The sequence below is a fragment of the Drosophila novamexicana genome, unplaced genomic scaffold (genome assembly GCF_003285875.2).
Source record: "Drosophila novamexicana strain 15010-1031.04,08,12 unplaced genomic scaffold, DnovRS2.1 tig00000008-arrow-pilon, whole genome shotgun sequence".
Classification (NCBI taxonomy): domain Eukaryota; kingdom Metazoa; phylum Arthropoda; class Insecta; order Diptera; family Drosophilidae; genus Drosophila; species Drosophila novamexicana.
The window spans coordinates 3,263,996-3,285,414 of record NW_020824765.1 but is presented as its reverse complement, the minus strand read 5'-3'; the positions used below and the strand labels follow the sequence as shown (position 1 = coordinate 3,285,414).

Genomic DNA, 21,419 nt, shown 5'->3' with positions numbered 1-21,419 from the left:
AACTAACTGAAGATGGGGCGGTTAATAACTCTCATCGCAATTAAACTTAGAAAATATCGATATTAAGGAAATCATATTCTTATCGATTAGTTTGCAGCTCTATAACACATCTCTAATCCACATGTGTTTTGGAACGCAATTAGCAAAGTTCTCAGTTTTATTTTAAAGAAAGGCAACAGACGCGTTCAAAATGGTAAAATAATATTGAATAATAAAACAAACAAAAGTTTTGAGTGAATTTCAATTGTAGGTAAAAGGCAAAAAGCCATATATCGACAGAAAAAAAGCAGTCACATTTCACTTGGTACATCGTAGTCAACACGATCCGCTGGTGACCGATGAAACTGCTCCACAGCGTGTGCTCTTGGAGGCGACAGCTAGGCAGTCGCAGGCTAAGCCACAAAATGAAGAGCCTTCAGATCCAGCAAAACGCCAAGAGGAGCTAAAAAAGTTCGGCATTCACTTTGACGATGACTACGACTACATGCAGCATTTGAAAAAGCGAGAAAATGATGTGGTCTGGGAATATATGGAGAACCCCAACCAAGCGAAAAAGTCGAACGCAGACGATTCTAAATCTCGCAACCTACTTGTGCTTCCAAGCTCCGTATTTGCAAGTGAATTTGAAGAGTCTGAAGGAATGTTGAACAAAGCAGCTCCTCAGCCTGGCCCGCGTCCAGATTGGGATCCAGAAGTTGTTGCAGCTCTCGATAGCGATTTTGAGGACAACGAAGAGTTGGAAGACGATTTCGTTATGCAAGCTATGGGCAGCGATGATGACGAAGAAGGCGGCGAAGACGATGATGATTGGCAAGACGAGAACGACGAAAACGATATGGACTTTGATTCGGACAATTTAAATGAAGATGAAAACGCAGATGAGCTAATGGATCGTCTTGGCCCGCTGATGCGGAAAAGACGTTTCGACGATGAAGAAACCAAGTCGCGCTTCACTGAGTATTCAATGTCATCTAGTGTCATCCGAAGAAATGAGCAACTTTCATTGCTAGATGATCGTTTCGAGCAATTCTATGCAAGCTACGACGATCCTGAGCTAGGAGATCTCGCATTAGAAGATATCGAGGGCCACTGGCATCAAAAGCATCCCGTGGTAATGCAATGTTTTCAGGAATTTAAAAAGAAGAATGAGGACTTACATTACGACAAAGAATGGGATCGCGAGCGCATCAAGAAATACTCAAAAGTTGTTGATGGGGAAAACGATCCAACGGAAGAGCTTGTCGATTACGAGGTGGATGACAGCAAAGAAAAGAAATGGGACTGTGAATCCATACTGTCTACCTATTCAAATATTTATAACCATCCCAAACTGATCGACGAGCCGCGCTCTAGTCGCCGTTCAGCGCCTATTCAAATCGATCCCAAAACAGGCCTTCCAGCGAATGTGCTTCGAGGCGGCGCCGACGCTCAGCTTACTGCCAAGGCGTTAGCCAACTTGGCTGATGATACATCAAACGCAGCTGGTCCCAAATCGTTGTGTGCCAAGTCGGTGCTGTCAACGCTTAGCGTTCTCTCCATACGTCCGAAAGACGAAACTCCCGAAGAGAAACGCGAACGCAAACGTTTGCTCAAAGACTACCGCAACGAACGTCGCATCGAGAGGAAGGCCAATGCCGAGGCCTTTAAAGAGGAGAAGAAGCGGCAGACTCACGTCAAAATCAACCAGCGTACTAATCAGCAAGGCTCTGCAATTGTTTAGACCGCTCGATGCCTACATTAAGTTTAAGTGCCAAGATATGCACACTCTTGGAAATGCTAGTTTTAAATCTCTATCAAGATATGTAAATATCTTATGTTATGTTTAGTTAAATATATTTAACTAAAATGTTCAATTTTCCAAAAGAACTGCCATAGCCATTTACTCTTATCCCACGTCCAAAATATTCTATTGACTACTCCCAACGCCGGATGTCGGTCTGTTTACAATGGGAACTCTACTGAAAGGATAACATTTTGATGTGTTTAGACAAAGGCCAGGACTCTCCACGCTGCCATTGAACCTTCCAAATGTAATAGCTTGTGTTACTGATAGTATTTAATCTTTATTTCAGTAAATTACGTTCAAAAATATTCATTTAGCTCCAACATGTGTGCGTGACAGAGGCTTTCTGGTTATTCTGGACTTATCTGAATAGAAGCGCATCTTATAAAACCTTCCATACTATATTTTTCTATTGACGTGCAAAATATGGTATAAACACAAAGCCTGCGATCATAAGATAGCGCCAAATGAAAAAGTATTTTTATGCAAACAATGAATCTGAGGCATAAAGTCCAAAAATATGAAAACAAGAATGGAAAGCTCACTGTGGCACGCCAAAGTGGAATTACCCTCGTGGCTTAGAAATGCTCTTACACAAATCTTCCAATCGAATGTTACTGTTTTGTAAGTATGTATGAAAAATATTAGGGCTTGTAATTGAATAGTTTATTCAAGACAACTTAAAAACAAAAGATTTAAATTGAGCTGTATGATATAGAGGCTCGATGTTGATAAAGTTTTGCAAATATATATTTGCTAAGGAGCATAGTATAAAATATATGTGGAAAATTAAAATAAAGTCGTTCATTCGTCAACTTCAACAATCTCCTATTTTAGCCATAATGTGTGGACTGACCTATAAAGTCTTATAACGATATCCCTAAAACTGAAAAACTGGTTTGGATAGAAGCAGACAGAAGGACTTGGCTATAACGACACGGCTGTTGAAACTGATCACGATTTTATATACTTTATGGGAACGGAGATGCCTAAATCGATAAAGTTAATTTCTTGCATTTGATACAGTCTCCGAGAAAAATGTATAAGGACACGGACATGGCTAGGTCGAGTCGGTTGTTCAAGATGATAAAGATATACACTACTATACAATATAACTTTTTCTGTCTGTTTAATTGTAATAATTGTTTACATTTACTTACTTCATGGGAATCCTCATATGCTTTGTGATGCCCTACGTCTACACGTGTTAATACATACATATATTGTTGTGGAGGTATATACTACACGCATACGTATTTGTACCAGCAATAAAAAGACAACTAGGAGCCACGCAACAATTAGCCCAAACCCCAATGGTGCGGGCCGAAGAAGTGTGGACAAGTGCAGCAGGGAGGCATATGGCGACGCCAGCCGATTTGTTCGAATTGGAGCTTACATACATACAGTACAAATGTACGTTTAATGGGTATGTAAATATGTACAAAATGAAATCGAAATTTCATTGATAATTCACACTTTTTTATGTGAGGTGTCCTGTGCAAACTGTCCTGTGACAGATGGCGACATCGAGTTTCTGTTATTTTTAATGTACGAATATTTGTATGTATAAACTGGGCATACCATATGTAAATATATGTAAACTCATTACAGCGCAATTGAGTCCTAAAAAAACAGCGTTTGGACTTTCCCACGAGACGTGAGCGAAAGTAGGCGCAATTTCCAGCTAGCGTTAGCTTCTACTATTCTAAGTGGTTGTTGGTTCTGGAAAGTCCCCGTAACATCACACTATCGTGGACTTGGTCCGTAAATATATGCCACATGTAAGTATGTATTTAGTTTTTTTTTTTTTTTTTTTTGATAAGTATAGATACCTTATGTACACACAAAGGTATTTATGTACATATGAAAGCTTGCATGAATTTGCCGCCTCACCTGTTTAGTGTTTGGTTATTTTGTGGAAGTTTCAAGTCAATTTGCATAGATTTCATTGGAAAGTCCGACGTCAGTCATTTTACGAAATACTATAGAGCCTTTTAAGTTTGTACCAGTTTGTGGTTTGACGGAAGGGTGCAGACACACTAGTGTTTGGGTATTTCACGTCTATGTCTATATGGTTTTGCAGGTGTAGGTGTAACATGAGGCTTACATTTTCGTCATAATGATGACCTTTAAATTAGGGAAATTCTAATTTAACGATATATAGCTAGGTGTTTTTAATGAAATATGAGCTTTAGTTTTATCTTCTAATAAAATTCGAGTTCGAGTTCGAGCTCGAGTCTCGTATTATAGTATATACGTAATGATTAGCATTATTTAGCAAACGTGTAAATATAATAGATATATAGTATTATTCAAACCATTCGGACTGCAGACCCTAATTACCGACTCTGTGTGTTATACTAAATACCTAAACAACCACGTACTATTGCAAATGATTAAAAATCCACATGGCCACATTTCCATGGCGCCTAACGGAACCTAACACCAATTTGGAACCAAGCTCGAGCTCGCACGCTTTCCCAGCACGATACTCACAACTCCTTGTAAATGGAAACCGTCACAGTTGTCGTGCCTCTGCCCCTGCCCCTGCCCCTGGCACTGCCAGCGTCAGCGCCGGCGTCGCTTTTGCTGTTGGGGGACCGCGTTGTATTAAAGTGGCAAGAAAGCAGCAAAGAAATTCGCGCATTTTCAGTTCCGTTCAGTTCCTGAGCGAAGCCGAAAGGATTCGAACGCGCGTCGGCCAGCAACGCGGTAAAGCCCACAATATTCTAATGTCCAGCTAACAACAAACGTTAGGCTAGCTAGCTTAGCTGGTCGTGTTAACGGATTTCCATTCGGTTATAAGTGGGCTAAAAAGCCGTACAATGCGCTTGCAGTACAATCAAATAATTTCAATATGAATAAATCAGATTGGAGGAAAAGCTGATCAAATATATGTATATTAATGTTTGTACTTGTTGAAAATGTTTTGGCGAAAAGTGAAAGCGTGAAGTTTACAATATGTGCATGCATATGGTTAAAGATTGTTTCAATAGTTCAAGTTAAAAGAAAACAACAACAGAGAAAAGTGTTATTAATTTGTTCCTTTATTCATTCATTTAAAATAAATTTATATTAATTTAACAGTATAATCTTAGCCGCATTTAACAACAAGCCTAATTAATATAAATGGATTTTCAGACTCAATTAGTACAATATAAACACATGCATACATATATATGCACATATGTTCCATAAATATTCAAACAATTAAAAAGTTGCTATAAACACAGATCTTGATTCCAATGTACGAGTATTTATACGAGTATATGCGAGTAAATATGTGTAAGCTTCAGATCTACATCTCAAATGTGTGGCAGACGCAAGTGCCTGCCTCTATGTGTATGTATATGGGCTTAGCCGGATATACTTCATCTTGCGGTCCACTCAGTGAAGTGGAATTTTTAATTTCAATGGCGAGAGCTACTTATCATTTCCATTGTCAGAGGCAATGGCAATGTCAATGTCGGTGACGCTTCCTATAAGCTATATGCTCTAAATGTAACATCAATTGGAATTACAAGCGAAATACTTGGCAGAAACATAATTGTGTCAAACTACCTTCAATAACTCATATACCCAATACGCAGAACATTCATGATTATATAAATCAGAACTTTAAGAGATTTACTCCCTGTCCATGACTCCCTGGCTTGAATTGTCATACATTTTATTAAAACTTTTCGAGTTTTTTAAATCCAATATTCAATTTCCAAGTTATTTATGCTTGGAAATGAGTCTACGTGCGGTTCGCGCTTCATTTCAAATGTTTTTTGGGTTAAAAATAGGCTCAATATAAGAAATTATATAAAATTTCGGGCTTGAACCGGTTCGGTACAAATATGATTCTGATTTCTAATTGGATCCCAATTGAATTATTCCACCTTAACAGTTTCCTATAAAAGTCCGAATCATTTCAAATTCAAGTCATCTTAAGCATTTCTTTCTATTTCCTTTGAGCAATCACGAGGGTTGCCTGCCGATCGTGGTGTCCGATCTTTTTCGCAGAGCCCACATATATATATTATATAAACCGCATTTATATGTGCAATATATCTAAGTAGCCCGATTTGCGTACTGACCAAATTGTAACGATAATATTTAAAGCGCGCGCGCTTAAGTGGAATCGGCACGCGATTCAATTGTCTTACATTGACCGAAGGCGCGAAGTGTGCCGCATGTGCCGCATGTGTGTATGTGTGTATGTAGGTGTGCACACACGCCTTGACCGGCTGCCAGGCAAGAGCTGGAGCTGGAGCATCGCAGTGGCAATCGTTTGACTAGAAGCACATACGCGCCGCATACGCGCCTGCCTCCCACACAGATGGGCCCGATAATCGCGGACAATCTATGAACATATGTGCATATCCGACAGCAGAAATCATGAGATAAGTGACATACACAGACTCAGTTACCGTCACACGTTCGGCTGGGCTTAGATACCTACAAGCGAGTGTATTTACATATGGCATATGCCATGGACAGTAGCTGGCGAGTGGACGGCGGTTTATTTATTTGATATTTGAACGCAAGCCGAGCTGGTGCCGACCGAGTCGAAGTCCATCCAAGAACCCAGCTGAGCACACATAATTAACGGCTCCGTGTCATACATATATATGCCAACATACGCGGGCACATCCTAATCGCGTTTTGTAATCCTCCGACTTAGCATCTAGTGCACGAATTAAGGAGTTTTATATATATATTTTTTTGTATTAAATTCAAATTCGGTTTCGCTATCGTGTTGCAGATTTCATAAAGCGAATTATGAAATTCCCACGTCGATGTAAAGTGAGATGATTTGAGGTTTGGTTTAATTTTCTGTTTCGTCGTCAACATCATGCTGGGCAAATATAACAAAAAAGCATTCATATCGCTTGGATTGACTTTCATATTGATGTGGTGAGTTCAGATTACAATTTGAAAACTTCTTTCCCTTGCCAACCCTCTCATGAAGTGTACATTTGTACGATAGTAAAAGATATTCCATCTTTAAAGTAAACCGAATTATCTGGATGAAATTAATGTTGGGAATGTTGAAGTCAGCTAAGACATCGTATATAAATCATTTTTGTTACTATTTTTTTTAAATATTCCATTATTTTTAATACAAAATCAACAGTAAGAGTGCTCTAGTCGACAAAGATGTACCCTTCCTTTCGTAGATAAATACACAGAAACACTTTGCTTTTTGGAAATCGCCTTTAAAAAAAAGTCTTTTAGGCGGAGGTATGCCAAAGTAAATTAAGATTTATCTGTGGAAATTTTACGAGAACCTATATCACATATTTGGTTATAGCTCCTGTAAATTTCTGCATGTATGTGAATCGTACGAACTAGGTGGTAAAAAAAAGGACAGTGCGAAAATTGTTGTATTCAAGATCCGATCGGCTTCAAATTCAATTTCAAAAGATCTATGGAAAATATATTAGAAACGGGTTTCACAATTTTCCTAAAACCCAGCAAAAACCTTACAGTTTGCAGGTATCACATATTTCTGAAAAACGCACTTCAGTGGGTTGAATATGGGGGTCAAAGGTCTTATCGAGGAAGTTTCAAATCTCGTCCGTTCTTTTTCACCACAACATCGTACGACTTGGTAGCATAGCATGGATGAAGCGTTCGAAAATAAGTTTCTATTAAGGAATGTTCAGTTTTTCAAGATATTTTAACATATCTGGAAGCATCCAAAGCAAGCCGTTCATTTTGTTTTTCAATTTGAACTTTGAGATAATTTAGATAGTATCACCCCCGACATTAGAAATTTAAGTAAAATACTAAAATTATCGAGCCAGATCCTTTACAACTTTTCGTAGTGTTAATATTTTCCTTTTTCAGATATGTAAAAATAGTGCATCTTGAAAATGCTGAATTTGTTGAAATATCTTTAAAAACAGAACATTTCTCCATATAAGATCCTATTATTCTGCCGATCTTTCCCATATGTATATAATTACCAAAAATAATTAAATTAATTAAATAACTGACAGACAATCATAGAAACTTGTGTTTTATATCGCACTGGTCGCAACTTTAACAAAGTACTCTAGAGTCCAGATATTCAAGAGATTTGACTAAGTATAATAAATTGTTATTATTTTCAATATTTCTTTTTATATCTGCATTAGCATTAGCCAAACACTTTCTAAAACGATTCATGGGTAATGTATGTATGAGATTGGCTTATGAGATTTTTTTTCGAAACATTACATTATTTTAGCTGTGATTAATTTCCCCCGTCCTCTCACATGTTCGTGATATTACAACTCATACATATTTGGGCACATGTCATATTTTGAAATTGCATATGCGCCATTTTGTTCCCAGTTTATCCGAAACAAGCTTTGCACGGTATTTCCGAGTATTGGCGAGCCGTTTGACAAACCCACCAAGGTCAATCGAATCATGGCAAATGGGAAAATGGGGTTCCAGCACGAATATTAGTCAGCTTTAAGGTAGCTAGGGGTTGTCAGGTAAAAACCGAAAATGATATGTACACAACTGCATGTATTTACCGTCAGACAGGCCCAGACACGAAGTAAGTTAATTTCCAGTTCAGACTTAAATTGACAAAGTTTACAATGGTGGCATGTGCCCCTGAGGGCCGAGCCTGGGCCCCACTCTGTGTCCAGGAGCCGCTCTCTGCAGACATGCATGAACTCCCTCCCCCCCCCAGTACTTACTATATGCACGGGTATACTAGATGTGTATGCATATTCTCCTTGAGTATTTATATACTATGGCATCCGATTGTATTTTTGTATTTTTGGCCATTTTCAGGATTAGTGAGGCCGAGGACGCCCACGTGAACTACAACTACACAACGAAGCCGCGAGTGGTTCTTCCGCCTAATTATGTCAAGGGTAAGTTTGCAATAATTCAGCATGGACTGCATTATACTTTCAAATCCACATTTGGGTTCTTTAAATTATATGTTTTTTTTTAACCCTGTTGACTAAATAACATTAAATCATTTGACTTTGCTACGATTGTATTTTAATTGCAACAGTTTCTGATACTCTTTTAGAGGGCATTTTATCTTTTTGAATAAATTTTATCTTTAAGGGGAATGTAAATACTTTGATGTATTTATATTTATATTTATTCTGGCTCAGATCAGTAAAATGTCTGTCTGTCTATTTTTTTTCAAGATGCAATACAAAATTTAAGAAATCTTGTCATTTTTCTTTTTAAGGTGATTATTTGAGTAAATATAGACGGATAGGATAGATTGAGTTACATTTTTGATGCCGACCAGAAATAAACATACTTGATGGGCTCAGAGATTCCTTCCTTTGCGTGGGACTTATATTAGGGAAAAGCTATTAAGGCCCTATAAATAATATTTAATAATTATATTAATAAGGATATTAAATCTTCGGCTTACGCGAAAAAAAGCTGTGGTTCATTTTTTGTGTGATTCGTTTTTTTGCCATTGTTGAAGCGTTGCGTGTGGCGTTTATCGTGACACAGCCAATTTCAGGGCCCTTTGCCGCAGAGCCCCTTTTTTGTCTTCAGCCTGTGCATATTCGCTTAACTTCTGTAATTACTACTTTTATTTGTAGATGTGTATGTCTATGCATGCATATATGTGTACCTTAGTGTACACCTGTATGTTGGTCCTTGACGTCAACAGAAAATAAAACTGCGATCGATTAAACCTGAGAGAGAAAAGAAACCGAGATGAGTTTGCATAGACTCTTACGCTTCTTTCAAAGTTGTTACAGCTTATAGATATTTTATTAACTTTAAGATTTGTCAGCTATGTAATACTCCATTACACCCTCCGCCTGCACATTTGAATATAATTACGGATGACACTTATTTCTAAAATCAATATTTCCAGAAGTCCCAGTTAGAAAAGGTTTAGCTTTTGAGTAATTAAACTTGCCTTTATTTGCAGAAAGGAAACATTCTTCATTTGTTTATTTTTATTTTAGACGATTTTAGTAATCGTTCGCTTGGAAAATATCCACAATCATTAAGATACTTTGGTCAGATACATGTATATTGATAATGTATCTAAAGTTAAACGAGCAAGCTTGACCTATTTAATTGGTCTCACAGTCGAAAGTATCCTTGGTGACAGATTGAAGCCTTGCAAAGACGTTTCTTGTTGAAGTTTGGGAAATTCCAATTACAAATGTGTAACAATGTACAAATGTATAAACATTTTCTCATTCTTAAAGACCTCTGCACAAATTTGTATACGCTAAACCCATCGAAAGTGGGTAAAGGTTTGAGCAAATGTTTAAAGCAGAAGGCAACGTTGACCTCATAAAGTATATATATGCTTTGGGACTTTTCACCAATTTTAGCCACAATTTACATGTTTTAGATTTCTAACAAAAAAAAAACCTTTAGAAGTGGAGTTCAGGTGGATAGAGTTAGTTGGGGCAGATTTAAATTATCCACGGGCGGGAACTGGCTGAAAAAGGTTTATCTAAAATGTGAAGCACAAAATGAAGAATAATATTATTCCTGATCTGGATGTGCATTTAAGTAGGTGTAAGCACTGTATTTTTATACAGTGTGGAAGTGTTACGAAAAGTTGAGCGAAAGCTTTATTTTGTTCACAATCAGTTTTTTATTATACTGGACAAATATGGTTAGCATGCGTCCAAATGTAGTTAACTTTTTAGAACTCTTTAAGAATTCTTTCAAGGAGAGGAATTCTGTCTTGTTATTATTTATTTTATGATGTTGAAACGAAACCTTACCACATTTTGAATTAAAATGTAGACAATATCAATTTAGGCTTAACCTTAATGCTTAAAGCCAGCATTTTTATTGTTATTGATTTTCACTGTTGTGCAACAAACCCACACGCTGTCCCTGAACTTGAAATGGGGCTGGTTTTCCAATTTGTCAAAGAGTAACATGCTCACGTGCATATGTATAATAATAAATCGTATCTTCAGTGGAAACGCTTAAATTATCTGCTAATTTAGTATAAACATATCATTATTGGAATTGGTCTACATAATGTACATAATGTAATTCTCTGCTCTGATGATTGACTCTCATATGGTTATTTCCAGAAATGCGACCGCCCTCAAGGAAGGGCTCCCCAGTGATAGTAGACTTTAGCATATTTGTTGTAGATATTAACTCAATTAATGTAGAGGATATGGACTTTAGGTAAGTGAGAGGCCGGAGCAGCTTTAAGATCGCAATGGAATCACCATAATATAGCCAGTCTGTATATATATGCGTTTTCAGAGTTGACATGTTTATACATCAACGATGGATGGAATCCCGACTGGAGATATCTGATGACATATTCGAGGAGGGCGACGATTACGTCACCTTGCTTCCAGAATTCTTCGACAACCTCTGGCAGCCAGATCCGTATTTTCTGAATTCTAAAATTGCCGGTAAGTTGAATTTCTCATCGAAGTGCATGTTCTTCTCTGAAAGCTTCTCCCTAAAAATAATTTGTTGTGTTTGTAGCGTTAGTTTCGACACTTGGATCTTAGATGCATTGTTAAACCTATCACAGACTCACAATAGAATAATTAGAGAATTATTTTCGAATTTAATAACACCGATAAGTCTTTCCGATGCACGCAAGCTTAGAGATATGTATATTAACCTATCTACTTATTTAATTTTTTGTATAATAATATTGTGTGTTCTTTTTTTATACTTTTAATTTTCATTGTTTTAACATTTCCAATTGACAATAACAAACAACTAACAACAACGCAATCTACTAGGATTTGGAAGTCCATATATTTCCACAACCTCTCTGCTACGCTATAAGGATGAAAGAGAAACTAAAAACTTTCATCTAGACAAAGCTTTAAGTATACTAACAATCAAATTTAGAAAGTCTTTTCGTGTTGCCCATTATTATCAACTCAAATTCAGAATACAAATTTCACAAAAATTCTCATGCATAGTTTAAAAAAAAAAACTCTCTTCGGCATGCCGAAAATGAAATATCCTTGCAGATTAAGATTGAGGTTCCTGTCAATCTGGCTGTTTACTTTTAAGTTTTTCCACTTGGTTTTTTTTTCAATTAAATCAGCTTTATTATCCAGTTATAAATTTGTATACAAATTCAAGAATTTCTATATCCCGCAGCCGAAGGGTCTTTTGACAGACGGAGTCTGCGGAAATGGGTGGAAACTTTTTTGCTTTCCATCCGAACAACTTCAAACTTATTTTCCAATTTTAAAATTTTATTATTGAAAATTAAAAAATTAAATAAAATAATTTGAATAACTCAAAATTTTCAAGAAACTTTCAGTTTTTCGTTTCAATAAGTTGCAAAGATCTTTGAAAATAAGTTTGAAGTTTTGCAGAAAAACAACAAAATATTTAGTCTGAGTGTGATTATCCTTAATTTGTTCTTTGTTTCAACTTTGAATGTTGACGCATTGTCTTCACAACCCCCAAACCCCCAAAAACAATATATGTTCCCCAATCTGATATATGTTATGAGAAATGAACTCCTTTCCATATAAACTCTGCAAGGTTATATTACCATCAAGGTTAGATATATATAAATATATATATAACCATTGATTTCTCAAATCAAAGTTCACATCTCACACTCTTTATTAACCAATCTTAAACTATATCGTGCATTATTGGATCACATTCTCTACATTTAACTTTGTGTTGCTTAAATGTTTTATTCATATCGTATGCCAAATACAAATGTAAAATTGATCTTAATCTGAAACTGATTATACTTATTATTATTTATTTTTCAATCACTCAATGCAGCCAACTAACAAAGAAAGTCCAGTTTAGACAGTGTATTTTTATTTTTAAATAAACCAACATTTGGTACAATTATCTGCGATTGCGTGCAACTAGAAAATCAAGCCCCAAGTCTTAAAAAACCAATTCGGAAATTGGTTCTGAGTCCACAGTAGCCACGAGCTGGCCACTAATCGCACGCTGGCCAAACTGTTTTCAATGTCAGGGCCAACAGGAGGCAGAATTGACCACCCCAAGTCCATGCCACATGTTTTTCAAATTTCGCAGTGGTATAGAGTGCGATAAGATCTGGACAAGGTTTCAGGTGCCATTGTCAGCGCACACGAATATCGATTTGGCCTTAGCTCCGAAAAACTCGGCATTTCACCTTAAATTTCGACATATTTTCGTAACTTCTTAAATGGCTCAAGCTACTTTTGAGGGCCTACAAAATCGATGTAGTTCAGCTAATATCGGAGCATAGCTATAGTCTGCCGATTTGTAGAACTTTATGATTTTGTCATGCTCGTAAAAATGGGAAATTTGGCATTTGGATAGCACTTTCTCGTATATATGAGCCTTTCAATTTTCCTTTATCCGCTCACATTTTCTCAAATCAGTAAATTTCGACTTTCAGCTTTGGGTTTGTTGAACCTATCTCCAAGCCCAACTTTTGGTATGTACATTCACTTTATAATATAGCAAACTTTTATACTTTGATAATATCCCATAACAATCTATAATCCATAACAATCCCTAACATCTTGTGACGATCAAGCTATAAGAACGGAATTTTCTGTAGTGTATGTAAGTTATAGTAAAGTTTCTTTGTTCAAATTAATTTGAGGGGTGTTCCATGCTTGTCGCAAAATCCATGCCTTCTTGGTGGAAATGGGTGTCAACTGAAGTCTTGGGCTTGAATTCATTTCCAAAGATCCTTACGCTGTCATTTGACACGTTTTTCACATTTTTCAAAGAATCCCAACGAATTTTTGACATACAAAATTAATAATAACATGTTTCAACGATTTTTGAAATTCCACCCGTAACAGTGGAAATCTAGCGGAAGTTTAACTATTCTTCTGTCTATTGGCTTTAAACTAACGTGCAATTCTTCCTCGGGAGGAAAATGCGTGAAAAATTGATGTCTCAAATTTGAACCAGAATCCTTGAATCGGGTAAGACCAGGGACAGTACAATTGATTACAATTTTCCACGGGCAATGGAAAAGTTATATATTTAAAATTTAGGCACAAAAGTTGCCACGGCTTAAGCCAAAAAGTACCCGCTAGTATTTATGTATTTGTATTTAAAATAGTTAAAGCGTTATTATTTGGTTTTTTATGCTTCATTTGTATTTGAGCCGCTTTTTAATAGATGATCAGCCTTTCGTTTATGGATACACATTTAAGTAGACATACATTGTTTTTATTATTCTGACTTTCTAATAAAATAATTAATAATTAAGCTATAAATAGAAATTCGATGAGCATTAAAACCGTATGTTATTGGAATAGGAATCAATATAACCAGCCATGTTAGGGGTACCTCATAGTTCCCAACTATCTACTTATATACAGGTCGACCCTACTCTGTCGATCTGTCATGCTTGGAATGTAACTAAGAGACCCCTGGCCGGGTAAGACGGTACCCTTGTATCATTTGATTAGGCATTCAGTTGGCTGCATCTGAGCCAGAATTTTATTTAAATTAAGCACCATTGCATTATCGACAACAACATATACAAATCCCTCATCCGTGTCAACACACTCACTTTCTGTTCCAGCAAATATTCGTTCGATAAGTCCGCAGGACTCTACATGATCGTTGCGAATAGGCATTTCGATGCGTTAGCTGATCGAAATATGCATCCGAGTCATTTGCTTATGTGTAGTATTATTTCGAGAAGCACCCGCCCGCCACCTGCATACCCGTACATCTATGTAGCCACAATATCAGACAATGAGTGCCTACCAATCCTATAGTTCTAATCGAGACTACTTTGTTCCGCATCTCTGCAACGTCTTTTCGATGTCTTTTCGTTGTAGAAATAGCTACCCTGACGCACAAGTTCACATCGGTAACGCTCTATAAGAATAAGACCGTGCGCTATGCCGCTCGCATGCATGCCATAATCGCCTGCCAAATGGAGTTCCAGCTGTACCCCATGGACATTCAAGTGTGTCCCATTTACATTGAAAGTTGTAAGTGGATTGAAAAAGAGTTTTAGCCTGTCAAATCTGTAAAATCATAATTAAGGCTTGCACATGTCTTTCAAGTTTCGTCCAATAACCAGAAGGTGAAGTTGCGCTGGTCCGATTCCGGAGTAACGCTGAATCCAGAGCTAAAACTGCTGCAGTACAATCTTGGCCAGCCGCTGGAGCTGGAGGAGAGCGATGGCTATATGCCAGAGAAAGTGGGCAACTTCTCACGGCTCACCGTCTATTTTCGGTTCGAGCGGCAAATCGGGCATCATCTGATACAAACGTTCGCACCTTCCTCGCTGGTGGTGATGCTCTCCTGGTTCAGTTTCTGGTTGGGCCTGGATGCCATTCCCGGGCGCGTGACCCTGCTGGTCACCTGCATGCTGACGCTGGTGACAATGTTTACGGGGCTGCGAGCAGATATACCACCCGTTGCGTATGTTAAGGCAATTATCCAGCTCCGAACCGTAAGCATAAGACGAAAACTAACAGAACGTCATCTTTGCTTCCATGCGACAGGCGCTTGACTTGTGGATGGCCGGATGCATGGTATCTGTGTTTGCCGCCTTGGCCGAATTTGTCGTGGTCAAAGTATTGGACGTTCAGTACCAGTACCAGGTGAACCGAATACCAAAGGTACTGCCCATGGTAAGCTTCATACTGTGCTCCGCTTTAATAAATAAGAAAAAACACTTTTCTCTATCGTTCTTTGTCCGCCCGTCTGCGGTCTGCACAGCGCATAAGCAATATGGAAAAGGGTCAATGTGCAACTGTGGCCAGCTGGGAGGGTGGAGCCGTACGGTCACGAAAGGCCACACAAACTCCGACAACACCGGGCCAGGTGAGTTGCCTTGGCACACATGCGAAGGTCCTTCCGCCATTAATGTCAATATATGCTTGGCAAATCGAAGCATACGAACAATCTGCCGAGCCATCCATAATATATAGTATAATCCTTAAACGCTTTACAAATTATTCTTTTCTTTTGTATCTGCAACAGACTTCACTGCAGGGCAACGGCGGGCCCCCAAAGCCTGCGCGCCGCCAAAGCCTTTTGTCCGTTGCATGGACGGACACGGATACGGGCGTGGAGAAGATCATGTGGCGTGAGATTGACAAAGTTTCTCGAGCCGTATTTCCGATATTGTTTTTTGTGTTCGTGCTACTATATTGGCCCATATTGCTGATGAAGTCGTCCTAGGATTTGGGGAGTTCCAGAATACACTTTTCTGGACTCCGTTAAAAATTCAAATGGAATTAACTCACAACCATATTGGAATTATATTGAACACAACGCGGCCCTACACTACAACCTATACCTATACCCATCTTTAACTATACAATAACCAACTGCTATGAGCATATCACTCCACTCAAGTACAACACATTCTATGGAACCTACAGTTACCTTTCCAATGGGCAAATCCTGCTAATATCTAAAGTAATACTTTCGTCTCTAAACCGAAATTGACAGTTGCTCATCATATATATATTATATATTATTTCTTAAATTTGTGTACTCATTCTTCGTCCATCTTTTAGCTTGCATTTTTTCGGGTTAAGCGTAGCTGAGAGCCTTAAATAGTACATATACAGATTCAAAGGAAGTAGCTTACTATAGGTACATGCTTGCTAGTTATTTGAATATTCTATGAAAAGTATTTTGGAACAGATTCATTTGTATATTCGCTCCCAACAAAGATGGGCTTGTACTCGACCTGTCCAAATGGCTAGAAAGATGTTAACAATTAATTGAAAATAATATGCGCTGATAACTCATTCAAAAGTTTTAAAAAAAACCGGAGCATTTCGAAAAATAATTTAGAATCCGTATCGGCTTCAACATTATTCGCTTTGCGCATAGTAGACATCTTTGATGATGGGTTAATTTTAATCTTATCATTTCGTTTTTATTTATTGTTAGTTATTAAAAAAAAATATATATGTATTTATATATATATATATATTTTTTAAGCTTAGGAAAATATGCCAGAAAAATAATTGGTGCTTTAAAGAGATAATAAAATTTACAAACCCTCTAAGGATCAAGACATATTCATACACACTTGGAATGTAAATAAGTAGTTAAAATGCTATTTAGGACTTTTTACACACTAATAAGACAAATAATCAATTTAGCGCATTTTTGAAGCAAACGGCATTAAGACAATGCGAAGATTTTGAGCTGTGGCTTTATATATTTTATATATTTACCTGTAGTAAAAAACAGCGCACTCAAGAAAAGCTAGAAATACGTACGTATGTTAAAGATAATTCATAAGGTATAAAGGTAAAGATTATATTTTGTATAGCAAAACATTGTGTAAATATAGAACAATTCATATTCAAGTTATATTACAAACACAAAGAAACTTATTTATTGTAGCTACAATATGTGTGTATATAAATTTTCATCGGTTAAATTTTGTATTTCACGAGCTCTTTTTTTTTATACGAGAAATGGAAAATGTTTCTTTTGCTCTAATAATTTTATCCTCAAAGCTTTGAACATATCGAAAAACAATAAAAAAAAGTATTCAAGTATGCATGTAAAAGTAAATAAATAAACCAAATTGATTCTAATCAAATCCATTAACTGAGCTTTACAGGCTGATAATAATAAACACAATAGTTCAAAAAAATTACATTTAATAATATATATTTAATATATTTAATAATATGTGTATCCGTAGGGTCTATATAACAACAACACTATGAACTATACATTATGAATCGTCGTTGTCCTCCGCATCAGGCCCGTCGCTATCTTCTTCGCTCCCTTCGCTAAACTGACATTCCAAATCTTCATCCCCTGGACGTCTTATCAACAACATTTCATTATCACTGTCCTCATTGGTTGTTTCGGCTTGATCTTCGCGGGCTTTCAGATTCTCCGACCTCTCCAGGAGCACCCGTATCGTGTATTTGTTGTAGTCGCATCTGAAAATTAATTAATTGGTTATGTTAAAAGCTTAGATTACCATTAATGTGTACCAATTTAAGAAACAACACTTACATTTTGTTAAGCATTTCATATTTTCGGGAAATACTCTCGTGTAACGCAAGCAAAGCTGTATGCTGAAAGACACCGTCATGATAGCCATGGGTAGTTAGCAAGCAACAGGACCACTGCAAATAGAACTCAATGTGGGGCGAGGACTGCAAGAGGCGTGCGAGCTGTTGCAGCAAACGCTGGGCGTAGTCGGGGGATAGATCCGCGCAAATAAGCTCAACTGGAAAGAAAAAATACATCGGCTTCAATATATGCAGGCACGTGCTGCAAACCAATAGCAATCAATTTACATCTTTTTTGTATGCATGTTTCAATTCGGTTTGTGGGGCTAGCAAGTGGCCGAGAGGGGCTTATTAACAATGTACCTACGAATAGTTGCGCCTGTCAAACCCTAACCGGCCATGCGAAAGCAAAAGGAACCTTGAAACTGTTTATTAACAGCAAAAACAAAAATTTGCACATTCGATCCAAACGGAGTTGGGTAATAAGCGCCTTGAATGTAAGGGTAAATCCAACTCCCATCTATTTTAAGACATGCGAAAAACGGCAAAATGCCTATCGATTATAAAAATTACAAAAAAGCCAACGAAGGCTTTTAGGCTGACTCTGCTTGCAAGGTTGAACTGCATAAGGAACTTTCAACATTCCAGTATTCATGTAATTTACGAGTACTTACTGTCCCTATGCGGCACGCGCTCTAGCACTAAGGTCACCAAATTGGGCTCGTTCAGTTTCAAGGACATAACGAGCGCCTTTGTGAACTCCTTGTTCTTTAGCGCCTCGTGTGTCGCTTTAGGTGTCACTTCCAACGTCAAATCAAACGGATCGAAAACCACACCTGAGAAATATAATAAATAATTTAAGGAAATCGGATTGTATACTATATATCTGACGAGCTGCTCACCCTTGTCTAGCGCATATATGCAAAGTCCTTCGGTGCCTGCGGCGGCAAACGCTTGCCCCGTGGGGGAGAAGCGGACAGAGAAAACCCTCACTTCTGGCTGAAAGCGTCGTGCGGACATATCACCTTTCCGGACTCCAGGCAAACGAATCGCCACTTTGCCTCCCTCTAGTTCCTCGCGCTCTTCAACCAACGCCATGTTACCAAACTCGCTGAGATGCTTCCGGCTGATGAACTCCTGCAAATTAAAAGTATGTAAGCTTACTGAAGGTAACCATGGCATATTCCACTCACATTTAAACCGTCTAAGCTGTGGTTCTGAGTTATTTCGAACTTCTTGAGCAACATAGCCTCACGCACATGATATATACAAATATTGGCGGATTTACCGGCTGCCAGAATACATTCCCCATCCGCCGAATACTCTATTGTTGAGAAGTAGCTAAGAAACAAGGATTCGATAAAAGATGAAGGCAAGGTTAATATAAATGGTTTTAGCCCTTTTTAGGGTCCGTTTTGATTCACGACAATCCTCATAAGCGGTCAATACCATAAAACACCTCTTTGACTTACTTCGACTCTGCATTTTTTTTGGCAGTTACAATATCAGTTTCCAATCGGCCGCTGCTTAGATCATTGCGTCCCTCAATTGTGCTCACTTGGGTTGCAGATTTCACATCAAAGATTATTATGTTGCCAACAAGTGTAGCGACTGCGACCTGGGTAAGGATTCAAAAAAATCACATTTGATAACACGTATTATGGAAAAATGAAAAATGTTTGAATTGCATTTACCTCTTCACCGCTGGGACTAAAGGCAACGCAAGTCACGTCGGAAAGCGCATCGATTGTCTCGTGCTCGCTGTTGCTCTCCAGGCAATTCCAAATCTTGACCGTTTTGTCCCAAGAGCCAGAAATGAGCGTCGAAGAAGTTGCGACTGGCGAAAAAGCAATGGAGGCCACAGGCCCCTCATGACCACTGATAACTTCCAGCAGTTTTCCCGTCTTAATGGACCACAAATATATCTCGAACACATCTTGTCCTCCTGCAACGACCAACTCTCCAGAGTAGTCCACTGCCACGCATGCGAACTGTGCGGGAGTCGGTGATGTAAATGTTCTAAAGTTACGATACCTGCATATAAAAGGAAACAATGATAGAATTTATATGCATTTAGTGAGGACAAATCAGACCTTATTATGTCAAAAGCACGCACTGTGCCGTCCAGCGAACTGCTAACCAGGAACTTTTTATTGCGGCTGAACTGGACCGCGGTTACGCCACTCGTGTGCTCACTGAACGTGACAAAGCAGAAGCTGCTCTGTGTGTTCCAAAGCTTCACCTTGGAGTCCTCGCCGCCAGTGGCGATATACTGGCCATCTGGAGAGTAGGCGATACAGGCCATTTCACTGCTATGGCCCTGCTGCTTCATAATGTATTGCTCGCTCTGCCATTCCCACACCAGAAGCTGTCCTATTTCGCGTGACGCCAGCGCAACCCAATCGCCTGTGCAGTTAAAGACGGCCGCCGAAATGGGATATTCGGATATGCTCAGCGAGTGTATCATATTTACGTCGGGCAGCTCGTACAAATAGAAGGCGCCTGTGCTAAAGGCCACAACCAAAACCTTGGTTCGTCGATTGTAGTTGGCCGCGGTTAGCATGGCATCGCGCTTCTCCTTGCGTGGCTCGTTGGCCAAGTAGTGCCGGCCTAGCTTTTTGTAGAAGAACGGGTGTGTTTTTCCAACGATTCCATCTTTCACTTCGTTTTGATCAGCTTCCAAGTCTTGTTTGACTGTTTGCTTTTCCACATTGTTTTCAATATCATCTTCGGACTCGCTGTCGGATCCTTTAAACGCATTAGGAACCCTGCGCTTCCGAGCTGGCGGTGCCGCTTCTGGTTTATCAGCTTCAATCAAATCCGATGGCTCCATGCTACATTCCCACAGGCAGAGTTGTCCATTCCGGCTCAGAGTGTTCAAGTGCAAGCTATTTGATTCAAAAAAGCACGAGACTATGGCATCCGTGTGGCCGCTGAGGTTGTAAGTGCGAAAGTTTTGCATGTAATTGACAGCGCATATTTTAGTGGAGCTGTCACGGGAGCCTATGGCCAGTAGCTTAGAGTCTGAGGACCAATCCATCCACGTGACGTCATCGTAGCCACCAAGGAAACTGCGTTTTAGCACAAATGGATTGTACTCGCCAGTAATTTCGCCAGGAGCGCAAAATATGAGCACTAGATTCTCTCTTGCGACCGCGAAATAGGCACCGTCAGGACTAAAGTTGATGCACTGCACTCCCGTTTGGAATTTATGCCGATGTATAACCGTACAGGAGACCATGCTGATTAAATGCGCATCGCCCTGCTCATTAACAGCGATCAGCAAGCTGCCATCCGGCGAGAGGGCTATGTTTGTGTAATTGTACCGGGACTCCAGGGCCAACGTGCGCGACTTGTTGCTAACAACAAAACAATAGAGATGCGATTTAGACTGGGAAGAGGAATGTGTGCGCTTGGGTAACATACTTCTTGAGATCGTATACGGTTATCCGGTTGCCCACTGGACTAATAACCGAATTGCCATCTGGTGTGAAGACCAAGTTTCCATTGCGATAAATTGTGCCCAACAAATTCGAAAACTGCAATTAAATGAAATTATTTGTTATGCCTATCAAGTGTTGTATTGCTCATCGCATATATTCACTTTGTAAGAAAACTTCATATCGCAGCTTTACTATATAACTTAATATTTTAAAATAAAGCGTTAAAGCGGTAATTATAAACAAAAGCACTGCACGTGTTAG

General features: G+C 38.6%; 3 protein-coding genes across 4 annotated transcripts; 2 read left to right on the top strand and 1 right to left on the bottom strand.

Annotated features, from left to right (window-relative positions):
* The first annotated feature begins 119 nt into the window (after nt 1–119).
* On the top strand, nt 120–2,032 carry LOC115762381 (protein LTV1 homolog). The gene is made up of 2 exons (XM_030704564.1): nt 120–193; nt 251–2,032. The coding sequence occupies exons 1-2, from the start codon at nt 191–193 to the stop codon at nt 1,718–1,720; spliced, it is 1,473 nt and encodes a 490-aa protein (XP_030560424.1). The 5' UTR covers nt 120–190; the 3' UTR covers nt 1,721–2,032.
* Nucleotides 2,033–4,467: 2,435 nt separating this feature from the next.
* LOC115758546 (glycine receptor subunit alpha-2) lies at nt 4,468–16,131 on the top strand. 2 transcript variants are annotated; one of them, XM_030699246.1, is made up of 10 exons: nt 4,468–4,495; nt 6,534–6,685; nt 8,564–8,646; nt 10,825–10,924; nt 11,006–11,160; nt 14,545–14,700; nt 14,776–15,146; nt 15,220–15,348; nt 15,437–15,541; nt 15,701–16,131. In XM_030699246.1, exons 2-10 carry the CDS (start codon nt 6,624–6,626, stop codon nt 15,899–15,901), a joined length of 1,362 nt encoding a protein of 453 aa, XP_030555106.1. In that variant the 5' UTR covers nt 4,468–4,495; nt 6,534–6,623; the 3' UTR covers nt 15,902–16,131. The 2 variants fall into 2 exon arrangements, with proteins under 2 accessions (XP_030555106.1, XP_030555114.1); XM_030699254.1 differs by lacking the exon at nt 4,468–4,495 and having other exon boundaries at nt 5,697–6,685.
* Nucleotides 16,132–17,393: 1,262 nt separating this feature from the next.
* On the bottom strand, nt 17,394–21,405 carry LOC115761896 (periodic tryptophan protein 2 homolog). The gene is made up of 10 exons (XM_030703906.1): nt 21,320–21,405; nt 21,142–21,254; nt 19,809–21,074; nt 19,410–19,749; nt 19,188–19,333; nt 18,909–19,056; nt 18,618–18,852; nt 18,390–18,551; nt 17,717–17,933; nt 17,394–17,640 (listed from the first exon to the last, which is right to left on the bottom strand). The coding sequence occupies exons 1-10, from the start codon at nt 21,335–21,337 to the stop codon at nt 17,427–17,429; spliced, it is 2,859 nt and encodes a 952-aa protein (XP_030559766.1). The 5' UTR covers nt 21,338–21,405; the 3' UTR covers nt 17,394–17,426.
* Nucleotides 21,406–21,419: the final 14 nt, after the last annotated feature.